The sequence below is a fragment of the Lepidochelys kempii genome, chromosome 1 (genome assembly GCF_965140265.1).
Source record: "Lepidochelys kempii isolate rLepKem1 chromosome 1, rLepKem1.hap2, whole genome shotgun sequence".
Lineage (NCBI taxonomy): Eukaryota > Metazoa > Chordata > Testudines > Cheloniidae > Lepidochelys > Lepidochelys kempii.
This window is the reverse complement of record NC_133256.1, coordinates 22,931,526-22,952,592: the sequence shown is the minus strand read 5'-3', so window position 1 is coordinate 22,952,592 and position 21,067 is coordinate 22,931,526. Positions and strand designations below refer to the sequence as shown.

Below are 21,067 nucleotides of genomic sequence, written 5' to 3'. Positions count from 1 at the left end.
TTCATCAAATGACAAAACCCAGACAAGCAAACTGAAGGAATGATATTTACATTTCTACAACCAGATTCTGCTAGACTTGCTTTGGTTGAGTAATACCCAGAGGAGAAAGTAAGCCGGTCCTGTCAGGGGGGACTGCAGGGCTGCTGGGGGGGTGGGTAAGGGGCAGCTTCCCTGGGGCCCAGGGCTCCTGGCAGCAGCAGGTAAACAAAGTGTCTTGTGGCCCACCAGGGGCTTACTCTGAACAAGCCGCGAACCAAGTTTGGGAACCACTGTTCTAGAGATCATGTTTAGACAGGAACCATGAGGAGCCACACCATCAGTCAGCCGGGGAACTGCATTGTCTCCTGCAGACCTTTGGGCTAGTAGATGTTTGGAGGTTCTCTCACCCCATTGTTAGGCAGTACTCTTGGCTGAAGGCTACTCCCAACCAGGTCTCAGGGGCTAGACTGGATCGCTTTGATACCTTGAAGGCCAGCGTGAATACGTTTGTTCGGTCTTCCATGTCTTCCACTCACTTGTTTGATTATCATTATGTCTCTGTCAGTGTGTCTCTCCCGCTTCCTGCCTGTGCTTTCCACTGGTGCTCTAACATCAAATTATTACAGGACTTGAATTTCACCCAGAGGTTTGCTGCGTTTTGGGAGCACTGGTGACAGCACGAGCCCCTGTATGAGTCCCTGAGGCGGTGGTGGGATGCCAGCAGGATACCCAAGCTGCCACATGGTCCCTTGCATTAGGCCATGAATGCCCTGCAACAAGACATCCTGGGCCTTCATGGCAACCTTGATATGGAAATACCGGAGCAGATTCACTAAACCTTAATTGAGAGGTACCAGCCAGCTCCTGCTTGTTGGAAGAGAAGGTGACTGGTTTGGTCCCATTTTACTCTGCTCCATGAAACTGACACTTCCAGAAGGTTCTTTTTCAGGTTGGAGAAAAAGTCTACAGACCATTGACAGATTTTTTGCCTACAGCTGCCAGATGGTTGTCTAGGGTTGCCGGGTGTCTGGTTTTCGACCGGAACACCTGGTCGAAAAGGGACCATGGCGGCTCTGGCACTGCCGACCGGGCCGATAAAAGTCCAGTCGATGGTGAAGCACGGACCTGGGGCTAAGGCAGGCTCCGTGCCTGCCCTGGATCCAGGTGGCTCCTGGAAGTGGCCAACAGGTCCCTGTGGCCCCTAGGCACATGGGTGGCCAGAAAGGCTCCTCCTGCTGTCTGCGCCCCGGGTGCTGGCTAAGCCACTCCCATTGGCCGGGAACTGTGACCAATGCGAGCTGCAGGGTGGCGCCTGCAGGCGTGAGGGCAGCACACAGAGCCTCACTGGCCACCCATGTGGCTGGTGGCCGCTTCCTGGGAGCCACGGTAAGTGCCGCTGGGACCCCGCATCCCCTCCCTCACCCCAACCCCCTGTCCTAGCCCATAGCCCCCTCCTGAACCCCAAACCCCTCATCCCTGGCCCCACCACAGAACCCACACCCCCAGTCAGAGCCTGCACCCCGCCACACACACACACTCCAAACTCCTCGGCCACAGCCCAGAGCCCTCTCCCGCACCCCAAACCCCTCATCCCTGGCCTCACCCCAGAGACCACACCCCCAGCCAGAGCCCTCACCCCCTCCTACACCCCAAACCCTTGCCCCAGCCCGGTGAAAGTGCATGAGGGTGTGGGAGAGCGAGTGATAGAGGGAGGTGGGATGGAGTGAGCAGGGGCAGGGCCTCAGAGACGGGGCAGGGAAGGGTTGTTTGGTTTTATGCGATTAGAAAGTTGGCAGCCCTATGGTTGTCTGATGCCTGACTCTGATGAGATCCGGAAAGCAGCTGTTTCTTTTACAGTACCGTGTACTCACCTGAGACCTGTGGTGTGCTGGAAACGGAAGAGCTGCACCTGGGGTTAGCCCGTCTGACTGGTGAGGAACAGCAATGCCTGGATGCTCCACTGCACCACAGGAGCTCTCTGTTGCAGTCCAGCTGCTCTCTTCAGGTCAGGCCCGCCGGCATTGATGAGCTGCCATCTGAATTTTACAAGCATTTCTGGCATCTCATTGGTCCTGACTTTTTTCTAGTGGTGCTGGAGTGCATCCAGAAGAAAGAGCTGACCTTCAGTTCCCAGAGGGCAGTGATCACCCTGCTGCACAGAAAAGGGGACCTCTGTGACTTACAGAACTGGAGACCTATTTCTCTTCCTGGTTCTGACTATAAGATTTTATTCAGGGCTTTAGCCAACCGACTGAAGGACTGTCTGGATTCTTTGATACACCCAGATCAAACATATTTTATTTGTATCTCTGTATTTTTGAGAATTTGTTTTTAATTTATGATGTTTTTACTGTTAGCAAACTTTGTAATCTGGATGTGAGGCTTGTTTCAATGATACCAGGAAAAGGCCTTTGATAGAGTTAACCATAGCTATCTTTTCAAAACATTAGAAGCTTTCGGGATCAGGTCAGTGTTCTCTTCATTTATTTCTTTATTGTACAACATTTTTAATGTCTTAAAGATTAATGGGGTTCTTAGCCAGTGCTTCCTGGTTTGTTCTCAGAGTGAGATATAGTGCTCGCATTTGGCCAGTTTCCTGCCTGGCTAAGGTTTTGCTTGTTCAAGCAAAAACTAGCTGTTTTGAAATCTCACCACAACAGAATGGCCCGGATAAAGTGATGTGAGGTGCCAGAGCTGTTCCGTGCACTGATTGTGGCCTGGCTGCAAATTGGTTACACCTTTTACAAATTGACTTGTAACCTGGACACTTTTTGGTTGACTTGGTGTGTTAACAATATTTGGAGTGAACTTGGTGATCCTGCCGCTTTAGTGATCCATGTTTAGTGTTTCTTTAAAAGGTGTTTGGCTTTATTTTATTCATATGCTTTTGTGTATATAATTTAATTGTATAACACTTTAATAGTTTTTAATGCAATTTTATGGGGATAAAGGTGTTTTTCATAACATGTCTTTCTCTCTCTCTCCTCCGCTCCTGTGAAAAGGTCTCAGTTTCATTCCTTTTCTCACTGTAAAAAACAAAAAAGTCAGTGAAGACAAAGCCTTTGTAGACAGAGCTTCACTTTTCAAAGCCATGCAACTAGGAGCAGGTCTACACTTACAATGCTGCAGCTGGGCTGCTGTAGTGCTTCAGTGAGGATAAATACTGGAGAGGGAGTGGAATTATTTAAGCTCAGTACCAATGTGGACACAAGAACAAATGGATATAAACTGGCCACCAGGAAATTTAGACTAGGAATTAGACGAAGGTTTCTAACCATCAGAGGAGTGAAGTTTTGGAATAGCCTTCCAAGGGAAGTAGTGGGGGCAAAAGATCTATCTGGCTTTAAGATTAAACTCGATAAGTTTATGGAGGAGATGGTATGATGGGATAACATGGTTTTGATAATTAAATATTCATGGTAAATAGGCCCAATAGCCTGTGATGGGATATTAGATGGGGTGGGGTCCGAGTTACCCAGGAAAGAATTTTCTGTAGTATCTGGCTGATGAATCTTGCCCATATGCTCAGGGTTTAGCTGATCGCCATATTTGGGGTCGGGAAGGAATTTTCCTCCAGGGCAGATTGGAAGAGGCCCTGGAGGTTTTTTGCCTTCCTCTGTAGCATGGGGCACAGGTCACTTGCTAGAGGATTCTCTGCTCCTTGAAGTCTTTAAACTACGATTTGAGGACTTCAATAGCACAGATATAGGTGTGAGGTTTTTTGCAGGAGTGGTGGGTGAAATTCTGTGGCCTGCGTTGTGCAGGCGGTCAGACTAGATGATCATAATGGTCCCTTCTGACCTAAATATCTATATATCTAAGATGCTGCCTACGTTATACATACTCCCCATGTCTATACCAGGAGTTAGGTTGGTTTAACCGCGTTGCTCAGGGATCTGGATTTTTCACACCCTGAGCGACATAGTTATACTGCCCTAATTTCATAGTGTAGAGCTGGCATCGGAGACAGACCTTGCAGAAAACTGTCCACAGACAAAAAATAACAGCAACAAAGTTGTGGACCCTCTCAGTGAGATGTTAACTTCAGAGCCTACTCAGGACTATATAAATGCTAATGTTATGGCATCCTAGCTGTCAAAGAAACAAATCCAAACTCTATTAGACTCCTGTTGAATTTGTGATTTACCCAGCACTTTATAATATTAGCATTTAAACGGTCACAGTCCAGACCCATCATCTACTCCCCTCCCTCCCCACCCTTTGCCAATACAGAATTCTCTATTCTTGCTTCTGTCATAAGACACTCTGCACAGATCAGGGAAGCTAGCTGAACCAGTTAAAGAGACAAGGTGGGTGAGGTAGCATCTCTTATTGGACCAACTTCTGTTGGTGAAAGAGACATGCTTTCAAGATATGCAGATTTCAGAGTAGCAGCCGTGGTAGTCTGTATCCGCAAAAAGAAAAGGAGTACTTGTGGCACCTTAGAGACTAACCAATTTATTTGAGCATAAGCTTTCGTGAGCTACAGCTCACTTCATCGGATGCATGCTGTGGAAAATACAGTGGGGAGATTTTATATACACAGAGAACATGAAACAATGGGTGTTACCATACACACTGTAACCAGAGTGATCAGGTAAGGTGAGATATTACCAGCAGGAAAGCGGGGGGGAAAAAAACCTTTTGTAGTGATAATCATAGAATCATAGAATATCAGGGTTGGAAGGGACCCCAGAAGGTCATCTAGTCCAACCCCCTGCTCAAAGCAGGACCAATTCCCAGTTAAATCATCCCAGCCAGGGCTTTGTCAAGCCTGACCTTAAAAACCTCTAAGGAAGGAGATTCTACCACCTCCCTAGGTAACGCATTCCAGTGTTTCACCACCCTCTTAGTGAAAAAGTTTTTCCTAATATCCAATCTAAACCTTCCCCACTGCAACTTGAGTTGAAGCTAGGCCATTTCCAGCAGTTGACAAGAACGTGTGAGGAATAGTGTGGGGGGGAAATAAACATGGGGAAATAGTTTTACTTTGTGTAATGACACATCCAATCCCAGTCTTTATTCAAGCTTAAGTTAATTGTATCCAGTTTGCAAATTAATTCCAATTCAGCAGTCTCTCGTTGGAGTCTGTTTTTGAAGTTTTTTGTTGAAGAATTGCCACTTTTAGGTCTGTAATCAAGCGACCAAAGAGATTGAAGTGTTCTCCGACTGGTTTTTGAATGTTATAACCGCATTTGCTCCAACCCCTCAGACAGAGACAAACACCTATAAGACCTCTATCAAGCATTCTTACAACTACAATACCCACCTGCTGAAGTGAAGAAACAGACTGACAGAGCCAGAAGAGTACCCAGAAGTGACCTACTACAGGACAGGCCCAACAAAGAAAATAACAGAACGCCACTAGCCATCACTTCAGCCCCCAACTAAAACCTCTCCAATGCATCATCAAGGATCTACAACCTATCCTGAAGGACGACCCATCACTCTCACAGACAGGAGACAGGCCAGTCCTTGCTTACAGACAGCCCCCCTACCTGATGCAAATACTCGCCAGCAACCATACACCACACAACAAAAACACTAACCCAGGAACCTATCCTTGCAACAAAGCCCGTTGCCAACTGTGTCCACATATCTATTCAGGGGACACCATCATAGGGCCTATCACATCAGCCACGCTATCAGAGGCTCGTTCACCTGCACATCTACCAATGTGATATACGCCATCATGTGCCAGCAATGCCCTTCTGCCATGTACACTGGTCAAACTGGACAGTCTCTATGTAAAAGAATAAATGGACACAAATCAGATGTCAAGAATTATAACATTCAAAAACCAGTTGGAGAACACTTCAATCTCTTTGGTCACTCGATTACAGACCTAAAAGTGGCAATTCTTCAACAAAAAAAATTTCAAAAACAGACTCCAACGAGAGACTGCTGAATTGGAATTAATTTGCAAACTGGATACAATTAACTTAAGCTTGAATAAAGACTGGGAGTGGATGGGTCATTACATAAAGTAAAACTATTTCCCCATGTTTATTTCCCCCTCCCCTACTGTTCCTCACAAGTTCTTGTCAACTGCTGGAAATGGTCTATCTTGATTATCACTACAAAAGGTTTCTTCCCCCGCCCCCCACCCCCACCCCACCCCCACTCTCCTGCTAGTAATAGCTCACTTTACCTGATCACTCTTGTTACAGTGTGTATGGTAACACCCATTGTTTCATGTTCTCTGTGTATATAAAATCTCCCCACTGTATTTTCCAGGGCACGCATCCGATGAAGTGAGCTGTAGCTCACAAAAGCTTAAGCTATGCAGAGCTCTTCTTCAGGTCTAGGAAAGGTACTGAGAATTTGGTCCAATAAAAGATATTACCTCACCCACCTTGTCCCTCTAATATGCTGGGACCAACATGACTACAACAACACAGAGACAACACTGTTAACACTTCTGTTCCAAACTATCAAGTTAGAACTCACTGCATTGAAATCTGCAAAACCAAGGCTGAATCTTACCTAAGACCTAGTCTACATGCACAGTGGTAGAAGTTTAAGTCTGTATCTTCCCTGGGTGATATTGTGATAACTATCTCAATGTACAGTCCTAGCAGAGAAATGGCACAGGTAGCTTTTAACTCCATGTAGCTACTCAAGGTAAATGTCAGGTAGGGGATACAGGTTGAGTTCCACTAGCTACCTGGAGGTAAAATCTACCTGTGCCTTATTTCCACAAGGATTTTATATCATTAGCTATCTCGATGTAAAGACATACCTGTATTTGCAGTGAAGACATAAGAACGACCATGCTGGGTCAGGCCAAAGGTCCATGCTAGCTCAGTATCCTGTCTTCCAACAGTGACCAATGCCAGCTGTCCCAGAGGGAATGAAAAGAACAGGTAATCATCAAGTGATCCATCCCATCACCCATTCCCAGCTTCTGGCAAACTGAGGCTAGGGACACCATCCCTCTCCATTCTGGCTAATAGCTATCGATGGACCTATCCTCCATGAAATTATCTAGGTTTTTGGGGTTTTTTTTTAACCCTGTTATAGTCTTGGCCTTCACAACATCTCTGGCAAGGAGTTACACAAGTGGACATAGCCTGAAGGTGTGACTCTAAACAGATTTAAGTTAAACAGGTGCAACTTAGCGTGTAGACAAGCCTTCAGCGACCATCAACTACACGTGGAAAGGGAGGCACAAAGCACAGTCCAAACCCGTATACAATCAATGTGACAGAGGAGAGATTGAAGCTTGGTCTACAGTACAAACTTACGGAGGTGTAACTAATTCCACACCCCTGGGTGATGTAGTTATACTGACCTAAACTCCAGTGTAGACAACACTGTGTCAACAGGAGGGCTTCTCTCATCGACAAAGCTACTTCTTTTTGGGGAGATGGAGTACTTACGCCATCAGCATAAGTATTAAGCGCTACAGTGGCAGAGTGCTGAAAGTGTAGGCAAGCCCTAAGATAGAGAGATGTTTTCTGCTCCAAAATAAGAGGAAGTGCAAGAAGGATATTTCCTCAAGTTATCAAGAAAACTTGCCCTCAGAAAGCGAGGAGGTAAACATTGTGTCCTGACACCATGGGTTAAAGGTGAGAGTCAGAAGAGATGGCATCATGCTATGTAGCCACCTGTCACCAGATCAGGAACAGTCAGAAATGGCAGTGCATATGGAAAACAAATTGTAGCTACCTCTGTCATATCCATTAGGGGTCTGTTCCTTTTTTATTTCGGTACCTTGACAACAGACTAACTAACTAACTAACTAATACAGACTAACACGGCTGTTACTCTGAAACCTAACATTTGTATAGCTTCTCATCCCAGCGAAGTTTCACTGCATTGAATTTATGCCAGTTTCCTTATCTGCAATGTGGGAGGAATTTTACTTCACCCACCTTTGTAAAACGTCTAATGATAGTCTCTGAATAAGTACAGTTTGTTATTGTTTTTTTGTTGCCCTGAACAAGGACTTTACTAGATGATGGTTCTAGCAATGTTGACATTGAAACTAATTCCTCCCCTTAAGGATGACTGGAAGAAATTCAAGCTGTGAAGTATTAGCATTGAAATTCAGTGCTCTCTTTTAACTAAAGGTGTGATTTTAAGCTAATTTAGTTAAACCAGTGCAGAAGACCATGTGGACACTCTGATTTTGGTTTAAACCAGGTATTGCTTAACTCATTTATGAATTGATTTAAGCTAAACTGCTATAAACCACTTTTAAACCAAAATAAGTGTCTACACAGGGGTTTCCACTGGTTTAACTTAAACAGTTTAAAAATACACCTTTAGTCAAAGTGATGCATTAATTTCAGTGTCAACACTTCATTGCTTAAATTTCTGCAAACTCCACTAGCACAGGTTTCAGAGTAGCAGCCGTGTTAGTCTGTATCCGCAAAAAGAAAAGGAGGACTTGTGGCACCTTAGAGACTAACATATTTATTTGACAGGTTTCAGAGTAACAGCCGTGTTAGTCAGTATTCACAAAAAGAAAAGGAGTACTTGTGGCACCTTAGCGACTAACCAATTTATTTGAGCATAAGCTTTCGTGAGCTACAGCTCACTTCATCGGATGCATACTGTGGAAACTGCAGAAGACATTATATACAGTAAAGTAAAACTATTTCACCATGTTTATTCCCCCCCTTCCGCTCCCCCCCTTAACGTTCCTCAGACTTCTTGTCAACTGCTGGAAATGGCCCACCTTGATTATCACTACAAAAGGTTTCCCCCCACCCCTCCCTAGCTCTCCTGCTGGTAATAGCTCACCTTACCTGATCACTCTGGTTACAGTGTGTATGGTAACACCCATTGTTTCATGTTCTCTGTGTATATTAATCTCCCCACTGTATTTTCCACGGCATGCATCTGATGAAGTGAGCTGTAGCTCACGAAAGCTTATGCTCAAATAAATTTGTTAGTCTCTAAGGTGCCACAAGTACTCCTTTTCTTTCCACTAGCATAGGTTATTTCTATGTATCTTATTCCCCGCTGCTCCTCTCCAGAATCCATTCACTCTTGCATAAATTGTCTAGTTTCTCTTTTTATAGACATAACCTTCAGAATGGAAAGCTATGCACATTTGGAATCTGCAGACACAATGAAACAACAGCCATTAAGAGAAATGTGAACTCCTTCATTCCATGGGTTTGCATGTAAATGCTCACACAGTTAACCATTTCACAGTTGATGTTCTTATCAGGAACACTCTCTTCATGTGCTTATCCATGGTTACTGGATATACCTGTCATATTCTGGCAGTCTACTCGTTTGAAAGGACCTTGTAAGCCACTGAAGCCAGGTCTACACTACAGCCCTATATTGGTACAACCACTTCATTCAGGGGTGTGAAAAATCCATGGCCTTGAGCAACATAGTGTCATGACCTAACCTTCTGTGTAGACAGCGCCGTGTCGATGGGAAAGCTTCTCCCATTAACACGGCTACCTCTTCTCTCGTCAGTGAAGTAGCATCTTCATTAAAGTTCTTCCTTGTCTTGCTGTACGTGAAGACACCCCTAAGGCTGCAAATTTGAGTATTCCGACAGGCTATTTAGCTAATACATGTTCGTTTGAAAATTCGAACTTGGATGTTTGCTACTGTCTGTAAAAATTATATGTGTTTTGTCTACTTAGAATGTAAGCGCTGCAGAATAGGGACAGTCTGCTACTCTGTGTTATACACTGCCAGCACAACAGGACCCTCTTGTCAGCAGGTCCCTAGGCATTACTTAGCCTGATTAATAATTATGGGGAAATGGTGGGAGCACTAGTGTAGACAAACCCTAGCTGCCATGTAATTACTGTGCCCTCTGAGCAGAAGAGAAAGGCAGCTGGGAAAAAGGGACACAATGTTTTACGTTTGAAGAAGCTGTATTAAAATATGAGGGAGAATAAGAAGTTCAAAACACACCAGGATTTCTCTGAATGTGTAAGTCAGGCTGGATGGTTAGTTTATCAGCTGATGAGCTGGAGGGGTTCTGTGGTTTCGTTTTGCACTTCCTTCTTTGTAAGCCTGGGGTTTGCAAAACTAGGCAGATTCTCTTTAATTTGAATCCCCCAAATTCAGTGGTGGGAGAGTCAACACACAAAAGGGTTGGGAGTTTGCTCTATCTCTGCAACAGACAAATCAAGCTGGTTTGATTTTGATTCTGTAAAAACTGGTCAATGGAGAGTTGCCAAATCAGAAGCAGCGGTGGTTCTGATCTAGGAACCAATTCGCTACAACCAGAAACAGTTTGGATCTGGCTTCTATTTCATATGAACCTCCCTCAACCCCCCACCCCCAAATTCAGTGGGAGGTGGAAGAGGGAGGAACTGGCAACACTGGTTTTGCCCCATCTCTATAATGGGGGGGGGGGGTATTTCTAACACAGCTGGCTGAAAATGTTTTGACTAAAGATTGTTGTTGTACTTAAATGAGGATTTTGTCAAAAATGGAAAGTTTTTGGATGGCCAGCGTTTGTTTTTTGTTTGTGTTTTTTTTTTTTTTTGGGGGGGGGGGGGATGATTTTTTTTAAAGCGGCAGCCCACAGGTTGTTCAGTGGGGGGCGGATCTGCTCCAGCCAGGTCTCTGCCTCTGCATTGTCTGAAGCCCCGGGGAAGATCATGAATGATGCTGGGGGACGGTGCGCGGCTAGCCCGGGATAACAGACCTGTCACCCCACGAGCGAGCTGGGTTTGCTGCTGCTGCATCCGGCTTGCTGCAGCCGGTAGGCCCGCTCCCGGGCAGGGCAGGGCAGGGGAGGAGGCCACCTTCCCCTTCTCCACGTGATCCCTCCGGGGCGGGTCTGGCTCTTCATCCCCGCCGGCCCCAACCTGGTAGCGTGCAGAGCCGGGAGAGGGAGGCCACTACCGCCCTTGCTGGGCTGTCTCCGCGCCGCCCGGTTCAGCGCCCCTCCGGTGACTCGGCTCCCCCAGCAGCGGGGCTGTGTGGCGCCGCCGCCCGCAGGCATGGGGCGCTTGGCATGGTGCCTTTTCCCCGTCCTCCTGCTCTGCCAGCTCCGGGAGTCGCTGGCCGACACCCCGGCCAACTGCAGCTTTGCGGACCTGGAGGGCACTTGGGTCTTCCGGGTGGGGAAGGGGGGCCAGAACCGACACATTAACTGCTCCGAGATGGGTAAGTGCTGGGGGGGGGGGCATTTCTCTCTCTCTCTCTCTCTCTCTTCCCCCCCCCCATTTTCTTTCTCCACCTGGTTTTCTCTTTTTGCTTTCCCCCCCCTCTGGCCAGCACGATAATCAGCTTGTGACAATCTCAGACAAACACGCTTTAGTTAAAATCCTTTTAAAAACGAACAAAAAAGCCCCCTTGGCCCCCTTAAGAGTGTTGGTAAAACACATTCTGTTCCCCTGGTTTTTAAAAACCATGGGGTATGTCTGATCCACTCCTGTTTGAACAGATCCTTTCTCTCCACCCCAGCCCCCCCCCCAAATCTGCCCCCCCCCCAAATCTGCCCCCCCCCAAATCTGCCCCCCCCAAATCTGCCCCCTAATTCATTTAGTGGGTGACTGTAAAACCACACGGGATATTTTTGTAAAAAGATTGTCTGGATTACGTGGCCCTTGGACCCGAGTTCGTAGAAACTTGTGTATTTGTTTCTTCTCTTTAAATTACTTTCTGGTTAACAGAAAAGGAGTACTTCTGGCACCTTAGAGACTAACCAATTTATTTGAGCATGAGCTTTCGTGAGCTACAGCTCACTTCATCGGATGCATGCCGTGGAAACTGCAGCAGACTTTATTTATACATAGAGAATATGAAAAAATACCTCCTCCCACCCCACTGTCCTGCTGGTAATAGCTTATCTAAAGTGATCATCTGGTTAACGTTTAGCTGGCCTGTCTTAGGAAATTCCCACTCTGATGTATCGATTCAGATATCAAAAGAGGAAGTAGAATGAGACATTGGGTGTTAGCCCAACAATTCTGTAGGGAACTCAATGTGAGCTGTAAAAACTGTTTCAGAACTTTTCTCTTACAAATATAGGCATTTTTATTCTGTTACTAAGCAGCAATATGTTATGATAAGTTCCGGAGGTTAGGATGGGAATAGTGACCAACAATGGTATTTCCCTTCCTGTTCACCATGGGATGCTAAAGGGCACATTGGTTACAAGTAAACCAAGCCTACACATTTGAGTAATTTATGTTTTTAAGGCTTGTACCTTCCTTTTAAAAGGAAAGTTACATCTGATTTCATTTTACTTGGCTTTTTGACCTTGCTTATGCCAGGAACAAGACTTCGCTACTTTTGTGTTTAAAAAATGGTTGTAGTAGTCTTGGATGCCTTTTCTAATGGGGCAGGGGCCTGGATTCATAAAGGTACTTCAAGTCTCTAACCCCCAGATTTAGGCACCTAATTCCCATTTTTAGAAGCCACTGTGATCTACAAAACTCCTGCTTGACTGCAGCTTAACCCCGTAGGTGCCTAAATTCGCTTGGCACCTACATTTTTGCAGTAAAGTGTGCCTGACCCTGCCTCTGGGCATGCACTCACTTTGAGCTGAGTGTGCGACTGATTCCCAGCTCGAGGAGATACACATGCTAGCTCTCCTCAAGCTAGTGCACTAAAAATGGAGTGTAGCTGCTATAGTGCAAGCAGTGGGAGGGGCTAACCACCCCAGCTAGGGCCCATCACAGATTCTGCTGGCTCCGCCCCCCTCTTGTGCTGCCACAGCTCTGCTTTATTGTTAGCATGAGTATATCTCCTCAATCGAGGAATCACACCCAATCTCAAAGTGGTGTAAATATGCCCTGTCTCCTAAACCACAGAGTGATCCACAGAGCAGGGAGCTGCCTTAGAATCATAGAACCATAGGGTTAGAAGGGACCCCAAGGGTCGTCTAGGCTAACCCCTGCCAAGGTGCAGGATTTGTTGGGTCTAAACCATCCAAGACGGATGGCTATCCAGCCTCCTTTTGAAAATCTCCAGTGAAGAAGCTTCCACTTCATCAGAGCTGTAGCTCACGAAAGCTCATGCTCAAATAAATTGGTTAGTCTCTAAGGTGCCACAAGTACTCCTTTTATTTTTGTGAAGTTTTTCGTGAGATTTAATCTAAATCTGCTCTGCTGTAGTTTGAACCTCTTGTCCTGCCCTGCTACCTGCGAGGTAGCTGATCTCTGTTCAAATCCCTTCTCATCTGGCAGAGGAGGGACTTGTAATGGGGGTCTCCCACATCCCAGGTGAGTACTTTAGCCACTGGCCTAAATGTTTTGTGTGGGGTTATACAGCCTCTGAGTGCACTTACTGGATTGGTCCTATACAGACAAGTTACACAGTGGAATAACTGTCGTCTTCTGGTTCCAGACCAGAGATAGGCACCTCCTGCAGCTGGGGCTTAGGTGCCTCTCTCTGAAAGGGTTGGTCTTAGACACACTGCTGTCATCGGCATCTTCCACTGGCTAGTTTAGGCAGCTCCCTGCCCAGCTTGCTAGGATTTGTGGATCACATTCTAAGTCACCTGTTTCTCCCCATGCATTGTTTGGGGAACCTAGGTGCCTAACTCAGACTTCGGGGATCACAGTGTGCTTCTGTGACTTTTAAGCATCTAAAAGGCAGTCGTTGCAGTGGATCGGGGCCAGAGACCTTTTCTTTTAAAACAATTACAATGGTTTGGAACATGGCTATATGCAAATCTGATTGCCGCCCCATATTTAAAAATGGTTTCAAAAATATTTTAAATGTCCTATGTGGATGTGAATTTAATCGAGTGCCATTGGTGAAACTGTCCAACAGCTGCTTTCTCCCCTAGCCCAGTATGAGGAATGCACATAAGTCATCTAAAATTGGGCCTACGCGCTTATCTCAGAGTGGTGGTAGTTTTATTTGGCATTTCCCTGCCCCTGTTGAACTGCTATGCAATGTCTGTTCTAGGCTGCATGGCACTGAATGGCAGAGTACTGATAATACTTAGCGACAGATGTGTGTCAAGAAGCCACTTCCAGTTTTGCTGTGATGGGGCCAATCATTTCACTGCTATTAATATCCAGAGTTAAGAAAGCTTGTGTAATAGATTCCACTTCAGGAAAATAAATCTATTCCTGCAACAGGTGCTCAGTACTTCTCACGTGCCAAACCCAGATATATATATAAAAACCATAAAGCTCTGAAAGAAGTCAAGTGCACCAACAGGAAAAATACATCAAGCAAAAAACTGAGCCTGATAAAAGTTTGTCTGCCGGAGTAGTGCTTTCTGCATGTCATGGCAGCCCTAATGCTAGTACTTTATTTCAAGTCTGGTCGTGTAACGGCGGAAGTGGCGTAGTAACTTTCTGGTTTAACCCATCCGTGTAAAACCTGTCTCATCTCTTCAGGACCTGTGGAAAAAAAGGTAGTTGTGACTCTTCAGAAGGTGGCTGTGGCTCAAGATGATCTGGGCAATTTTGGCTTCTTCACCATAATTTACAATCAAGGCTTCGAAGTTGTAATAAATGATTACAAATGGTTTGCCTTTTTTAAGGTAAGTTTTAATTTTTGTTACATTCTCCCCCCCCCCCCCCAAAAAACAAACAAACAAAAAAAAAAACTGTCCGTACTCTGATTTCTCTTCATAGCCTTGTTGCCTAGTGGCTAGAATACAGCACTGGGAGTCCAAGAGGCCTGAGTTCCACTCTTGAATCTGCCACTGGACTGCTGGTTGAGCTTGAGCAATTTACTTCACCTAACTGTGCATCCTATCCCCCCTCTTTAAAAGGGGAGTAACGGTACTGACCTCCCTTGAGATCTACTGATGAAAAGCACGATATAAGGACTCCTAAGTATCTTTATATTAAAAAAACCCCTCAAACTATTCACCAGTGTAGGGTGTGGATTCCTGATCCAGCCATTCTTGCTGAGCCAGCTATATTATGGACAGTCTTTTGTCCTGCCTCTTTTCTGATGGAAAGAATTGACAGTCTTTCATAGTGAAAATACTTTCCTGAGGGACTGGTTTGATCTTGTCCAAAATGACAAATTTGGGTGTGGTTACTTTCCTAACTGAATGGGGAAACCAACATCAACTGGGCTGATGTCTTTGGATTGGTACTGTTCAGGACCTGAAATTTGTTCATCTCTTGATTTTTAAATAACTTAGTGGCCATTTTGTTGTATTTAGACCAAAATACTCTGTATTTAACTATAAATTAATCAGCTAAAAGTAATTGGGATCCAAAACAGTCCCTTTGTTTCTTTGATTCTTTATAGCAGGGTTTCCCAGACTTGGGACACCGCTTGTTCAGCGCGCCGGGCCAGTTTGTTTACCTGCCGCGTCTGCAGGTTCGGCCGATCGCGGCTCCCACTGGCCACGTCCCAAGTTTGGGAAACGCTGCTTTATAGTGAATAAAAGATTTCCTCAAATCTCGCTCTCTTGCTCTCTTTTTTTTTTTTTTTAAATAGTCTTTACACATTAAAAATAGCCCTCCTTTTGAGAGAGGGCCTTGGTATGCACTTTAGGGTTTGTCTGCATAGGGAAATTATTCCAGAATAAAGGCAGGGTGTCAATATAAAGTGCAGTAGCTATTCTGGAATTGCTTCCCCACCCCCATCCCATCCCCCATATGGATATTCTTATTGCAGAATAAAAAGTTCCTTTTTCTGATTTATCTTAATCTGCTTCTAAAGTGGGTTAAGCAAAATCAGAAAAAAAAAGATATTCCAGAATAGCTATTCTGGTTAATTTCGCCATCTGGACAAGTCCTTATTAGGTGTGAATAATGTCACATAAAACTGTAAACTGAGCTGCAGCTTCACCCCTCCCCTCTCTCCAGCCCCTCACCCCAAGCAGGGTGGAAGGATCACAGCTAGGGGTGAAGAGAGAGGGGCAGCTTGGGGGACAGCCTCATGCTGCTTCATTAGGCAAGTCTAACAGTGAGGGAAGTAAAGCTCTGATGAGCTAATCTGGATTCTCCATTACTTGACCTCTTTAAATCAAGACTGGCTATCTTTTTTCAAAAAGATATGCTATAGCTTAACCAGAATTTATGGTCTTGAGGCAGGTATTATTGGGTGAGGTTCTCTGGCCTGTAATATGCAGGTCGTCAGATTAGACTATCATAATGGTTCTGTCTGGCCTTGAAATCTATGAAATTTTAAAGATTATAAAGTAGGAAAGAATGAGATCTAGTTATGTTTGCTTTGCATTGCAGTTCACCTGGGACTATGTAAAGGTAAATCCCTAAATAAACTTTAATTACCTTGAGGCGCTGCATATCTCACCGTGAATTATGAATTGTTGCCATTACTAAGGTAATGGAGCCCAATATACTGGCTTGTTTTCTTTCACGCACCTAGGACTGAACTATTAATTCCATCTGTCAGAACTGAACATCATAATGTTACTTTCCTTGACAGACACACTTAGGGGAAATACTAGACCGACACAGACAGTGGGATCCTTAGGCTGATGTCTTTCACATTAAATGTGAAGAGTTGCTTCAAGAGCCAATAAAGTGAGCTGTTGAGACAAATGTCAGTTATCAAGTTACATCTTGATAAACTGTAGAAACAGCAAGTGAATTCTGAAAGAAATGTAAACAAGCTGCATTTCCACAGATAGGCTCCCCTGGTGCAAGAGTTGCTGGGTAACAGTGCTGCTCCAGTAGCATTCACAAGAGATTAAACTTGGCTCATGTGAAATCAAAGTTCATTTGGAGAGCACTAACTGAGTCAAAGGGCCGTGGAAGTCAGACTGATAAAAACACTGGTCTGACCTATTCTTATATGTTTGTGAAAGCTGGTTCAGTGCCTTGAAATGTGGTGGTAACTGCTACCTAATGAGTATTCTGACTATTCCTCAAATAAATGCATGAACAAGGAAGAATGAGGCTCTTTGAGATTCAGAGGAAAAATATCTGAGACTCGCTATTGCATGGCAGTTTGATCCATTCCTGGTTTTGCGGATGCTGTTAGTAGTTGGAGACATAAAAGGTGCTTATTGAATAGGTAGGCTATTACACCACCATTGACGATTAATGTTTCAGATTCCTTCAGCAGGCCATACCTGGGTTAAAGTCTCCGTTCTTTCAAAGAGCGTTCTCCTGCTGACAATGCAAATGCCTTTCGTTGGGAGTAGAAGTTTTTTGTTGTCAGGAGAGCCAATAAACAGCGGCTACACTGCACGACTTTTAGCGGCATGGCTGTGGCAACTCAGCCATGTTGCTAAAGGCTGTGTAGTGTAGACATAGCCTCTGTCTTGCTGGGTTTATCTCGAAGAGCAAGGGTAAATATTAGAAATCTCAGTGCAAGGAGCCAATTTTCCTAGCAAAAACTTATTTCTAAATATCTCTCTACTATTTGAAAACCTTTTACTTTAGTTAGTTAATACAAGTGAATGCTTGGTAGACGACTAGGGTAGACTATCAGAATGCACTTCACCTTAACTTTGGAACCTCACAGCTCATTGGCAGGGCAGAAATTATTCTCTAGCATTACAAGATCATTCTTCCTCTGAGTTCTTCCCTTTCATTTCTCTTGTTCTTTGCAGGATTATTAGTGGTTTACACATGGAACCGCTGCAGAGGGAAACTTGAGTAGAAGAGTTAACTAAACTAGAAGCAGAAGTTCAAATAAAACGTACATTGAGCCTTGAGTTTACTAACAGCCCATGATAAAGGAGTGGGATTACAAATTAAATGCCCCGCAAAACTAGTCTTGAAACCAAAATTAGGTTTAATTGTCCCTTATGTTCTTACTCATGTTGTAAAATTCACTATATCAGCAGATCTAATTATAGCAGCCCCATGATATTGCTAGATCACACTTTGGTCTTGAAATTGTAGCTGGCACAAAACAGAATCTTAACTATCTTTTCACAGTGCTATCATCATGTCTGTAAAGAGGGACCTGGACACTTTTATTTTACAATGTACATAGGATGTTAGATTTTTTTAGAATAAAAGAAACTTTCTCTTTGGGTCAACTAAGTGCTGATTCACCCATCACTAGGTAGCTAACTGGGCTCCCACTGCTTTTTATATCTATATATAATATAGATATATATAATGTTACTATTTCACATATCATGCAGCAGACATAACTCTAAAGTGTGAAGTTGGTCATGTTTCCTCACCCCTAAATTTAAGTTTGCCACTCTTCCTCTTGAAGAAATTGCAGAGTTGAGGATCAGAAGAGCAGTACACCAACATGAAGGCTGCCTCACCACTGTTCCATGGCCATCTCTTTGTTAGCTCGTTTAAGGGTGCAGCAAAGTCAAATGAGTTTGTTTTTAGTGTTCCTTTGACAAGCTAAACTGTAACCTTGATAGAAGTACAGGATTGAGCCGAGGATTGGTCCCACTACCGAGGCCTTTTTTGCACAGCAGATTTACCCTGATTTCAACCATGTGTGTCAGACCTGGGCGGGTGGGGTGGGGAGGGAGAGATTATCAGACATCTACCTACAGCAGGGTTCTTAAACCTTCCTCTGAAGCATCTAGTACCGGCCACTGTCAGAGACAGGATACTAGACTAGATGGACTGGGTTATGATCCAGAATGGCAATTCCTGTGTTCCCCCTAGTGTACACAGGTTTCAGAGTAACAGCCATGTTAGTCTGTATTCGCAAAAAGAAAAGGAGTACTTGTGGCACCTTAGAGACTAACCAATTTATTTGAGCATAAGCTTTCGTGAGCTACAGCTCACTTCATTGGATGCATACTGTGGAAAATACAGAAGATGTTTGTTTTTATACACACAAATACACATAAGGAGAGTGATCACTTTACATAAGCTATTACCAGCAGGGGAGTGGGGTGGGGGGAGAGAAAACCTTTTGTAGTGATAAACACCCATTTTTTCATGATTTATTTGTATAAAAACAAACATCTTCTGTATTTTCCACAGTATGCATTCCAATGAAGTGAGCTGTAGCTCACAAAAGCTTATGCTTAAATAAATTGGTTAGCCTCTAAGGTGCCACAAGTACTCCTTTTCTAGTGTACACAGAGCAAACTGCTACTAACTGCCATTTGTACTGGGGTAAGTCACTTAACCTTTAGCTCTTGCTCTTTTTCTGTAAACTGGGCATAATATTTATATAACTCAGTACTAGTAGGGGTGTTGTGAGCTTGTGTACAATGGTTATGAGAGCGTATTTTGCATTAAGGATACATATATGAGAAGTCTGATCTTAATACATGTCTGCTATTGATTTTATATATATATATATATATATGTGTGTGTATATATATATATAATTTTCCTTTGTTTTTGCAACCTACTTACCAGTCACTCACTGTAAAATTTTCTTAGGATCTCACTGATTTTACAAGTCACTTGTTCTTACGCCTGGGCACTGTGGGGAAATGAGTTGTCACACCAAAGGAATGGACTGGGTGAGCTTATCCATATATTTTTTTAGCTGTCAGTAGTTTGTGTAAATATTACCTAGTAAAGGAGGGCTTGTTGATAGCTTTTTGTGTGGGCCCAACTTTAGAATCTTACTCTTCCCCTCCTCCCAACCTCCTTAGCCTTGGAACCATTAAAAATGCAGAGTCCTACTGCATTTTCCAGAGCTCCCGTTTGTCACAAGTCGTAGTTTTTATGGTGAATGTTTATTGCAACATATGAAAAAGGGAGGATCTTGTAACTGTGGTCTCTTAAGACATTCAGTGCACTTGCAGTGTGCTACATAAATAGCAACCTACTGATGTCCCAAAGAAGGAGAAGCATTTAATTTAAGCCAGGTATACACTTCAGACCTAAATGGACTTAACTAATTTTGCTCAGGGGTGTGAAAAATCCACACCCTATGACCAACGTAGTTATACCGACCTAACCCCCTGTGTAGACAGCACTACATTGACAGGAGAGCTTCTCCCATTGACTTATCTACCACCTCTCGGGAAGGTGGATTAACTGCGCCAATGGGAGAAGCTCTCCCATCAGCGTAGTAGCACCTTCACTAAAGCGCTACAGCAGTGCAGTTGCACCACTGTAGCACTGAATGAGAAGACAAGCCCTTGGGCTTTCACACCTATCACACAAAGGAGTTCATCCTGGCCTGCAACCACTGTAAAGATAAGGCAGGTAGCTATGCTGTCCCTTCTAAAGGTGACTAATAAGATTAAGCCTCTTAAAATGGAACTTTTAATTAACTTTCCAGGTGCCCACTATTAAGAGGGTCATGTAACTTTTTAAGAATGTATCTTGTTTTTTCTACAGGTCCTGAAATCTAGGCCCACACAAGATTGCTGTCTGCTACATGTTGAAATCCAGCGTGCACTATATCAAATCTACCACAGGTCCCAGTGGAACTGGATTCTGTAATACAGGGTCTCTTCTAAAGTTTATCCATTATCCTGTGTAATAAACAATTGCAAACATTACAATATTAAAACAGTAGGGTGAGATCTGTGGGATAAAATAAGTGTTATTCTCCCAAGCATCAGCTCTCTCATGATGCCAAAATAGGCATCACTCACATATCTTAATATGATTGCCCATCTCCTTTCTCATCTGCTTTGATCAGCAGTGAAATAGTTACATCATGTTGAAATCATTACATTAGTCAACATCCCATTGATATGAATGTGAGCAGTTCCCATTTCTTAGAGCTGTTTGTCAATTTGTAGATTCAGACAGACCTCAGTATCAAAGACACTTGACTTACATTTAAAAAGTTGATGTTTGCAACCATAAAGAAAGGCTCTTAAAGGTGAGTTACAAAGGGGAAAAAATGAGTTTGTGACCTTCTTTACTAAGACCCGAACAGTTTTTACAAAGTGAATTTTCAGTGCTTGTTTCTCACATTAGAAATTCATATCTTTAGAGCCTAGCACGTGATGACTGGAGAGTTAGTAAAACAGTGATATCACAAGAGCTTAGAGTGTGAAAGTTGAGCACGAGGGGAAGAATTTAGTCAGTGTTTCAATCTTTTATGTTAGTTTATGGTAACACCTATTTAACCTTCATGACTAACGTACATTTTGGGGGCAGGAAGTCTGCTAAAGACTCAACATCTCTGCCTCCTTAATTAAGGTGTGAGCTAATATACAACCTCTGAGGCCTGCCCTCCTCCAACAAGTTCTCCAGCAAAACCAGGGAAGACTGAAGTTTGACATTCCTGATATGATTTTTTAAATTTAAAAGTGGGGTTCAGGCCACCTTTATGTATCAAACGTGTTTTAAAA

At 44.0% G+C, this 21,067-nt stretch overlaps 1 protein-coding gene and 1 long non-coding RNA gene across 2 annotated transcripts in view; one reads left to right on the top strand and one right to left on the bottom strand.

The window, feature by feature from the left end:
- Positions 1–2,446: 2,446 nt before the first annotated feature.
- Positions 2,447–11,009, bottom strand: LOC140908840 (uncharacterized). The gene is made up of 3 exons (XR_012157990.1): positions 10,616–11,009; positions 6,722–6,818; positions 2,447–3,005 (listed from the first exon to the last, which is right to left on the bottom strand). It is a non-coding gene; the product is annotated as an uncharacterized lncRNA (long non-coding RNA).
- Positions 10,723–21,067, top strand: part of CTSC (cathepsin C) — a 33,563-nt gene continuing 23,218 nt past the window's right edge. The window contains exons 1-2 of the mRNA XM_073336719.1: positions 10,723–11,079; positions 14,274–14,419. Coding sequence (XP_073192820.1) covers positions 10,914–11,079; positions 14,274–14,419 — 312 coding nt within the window. The 5' untranslated portion in view covers positions 10,723–10,913. The remainder of the gene's footprint in view (positions 11,080–14,273; positions 14,420–21,067) is intronic.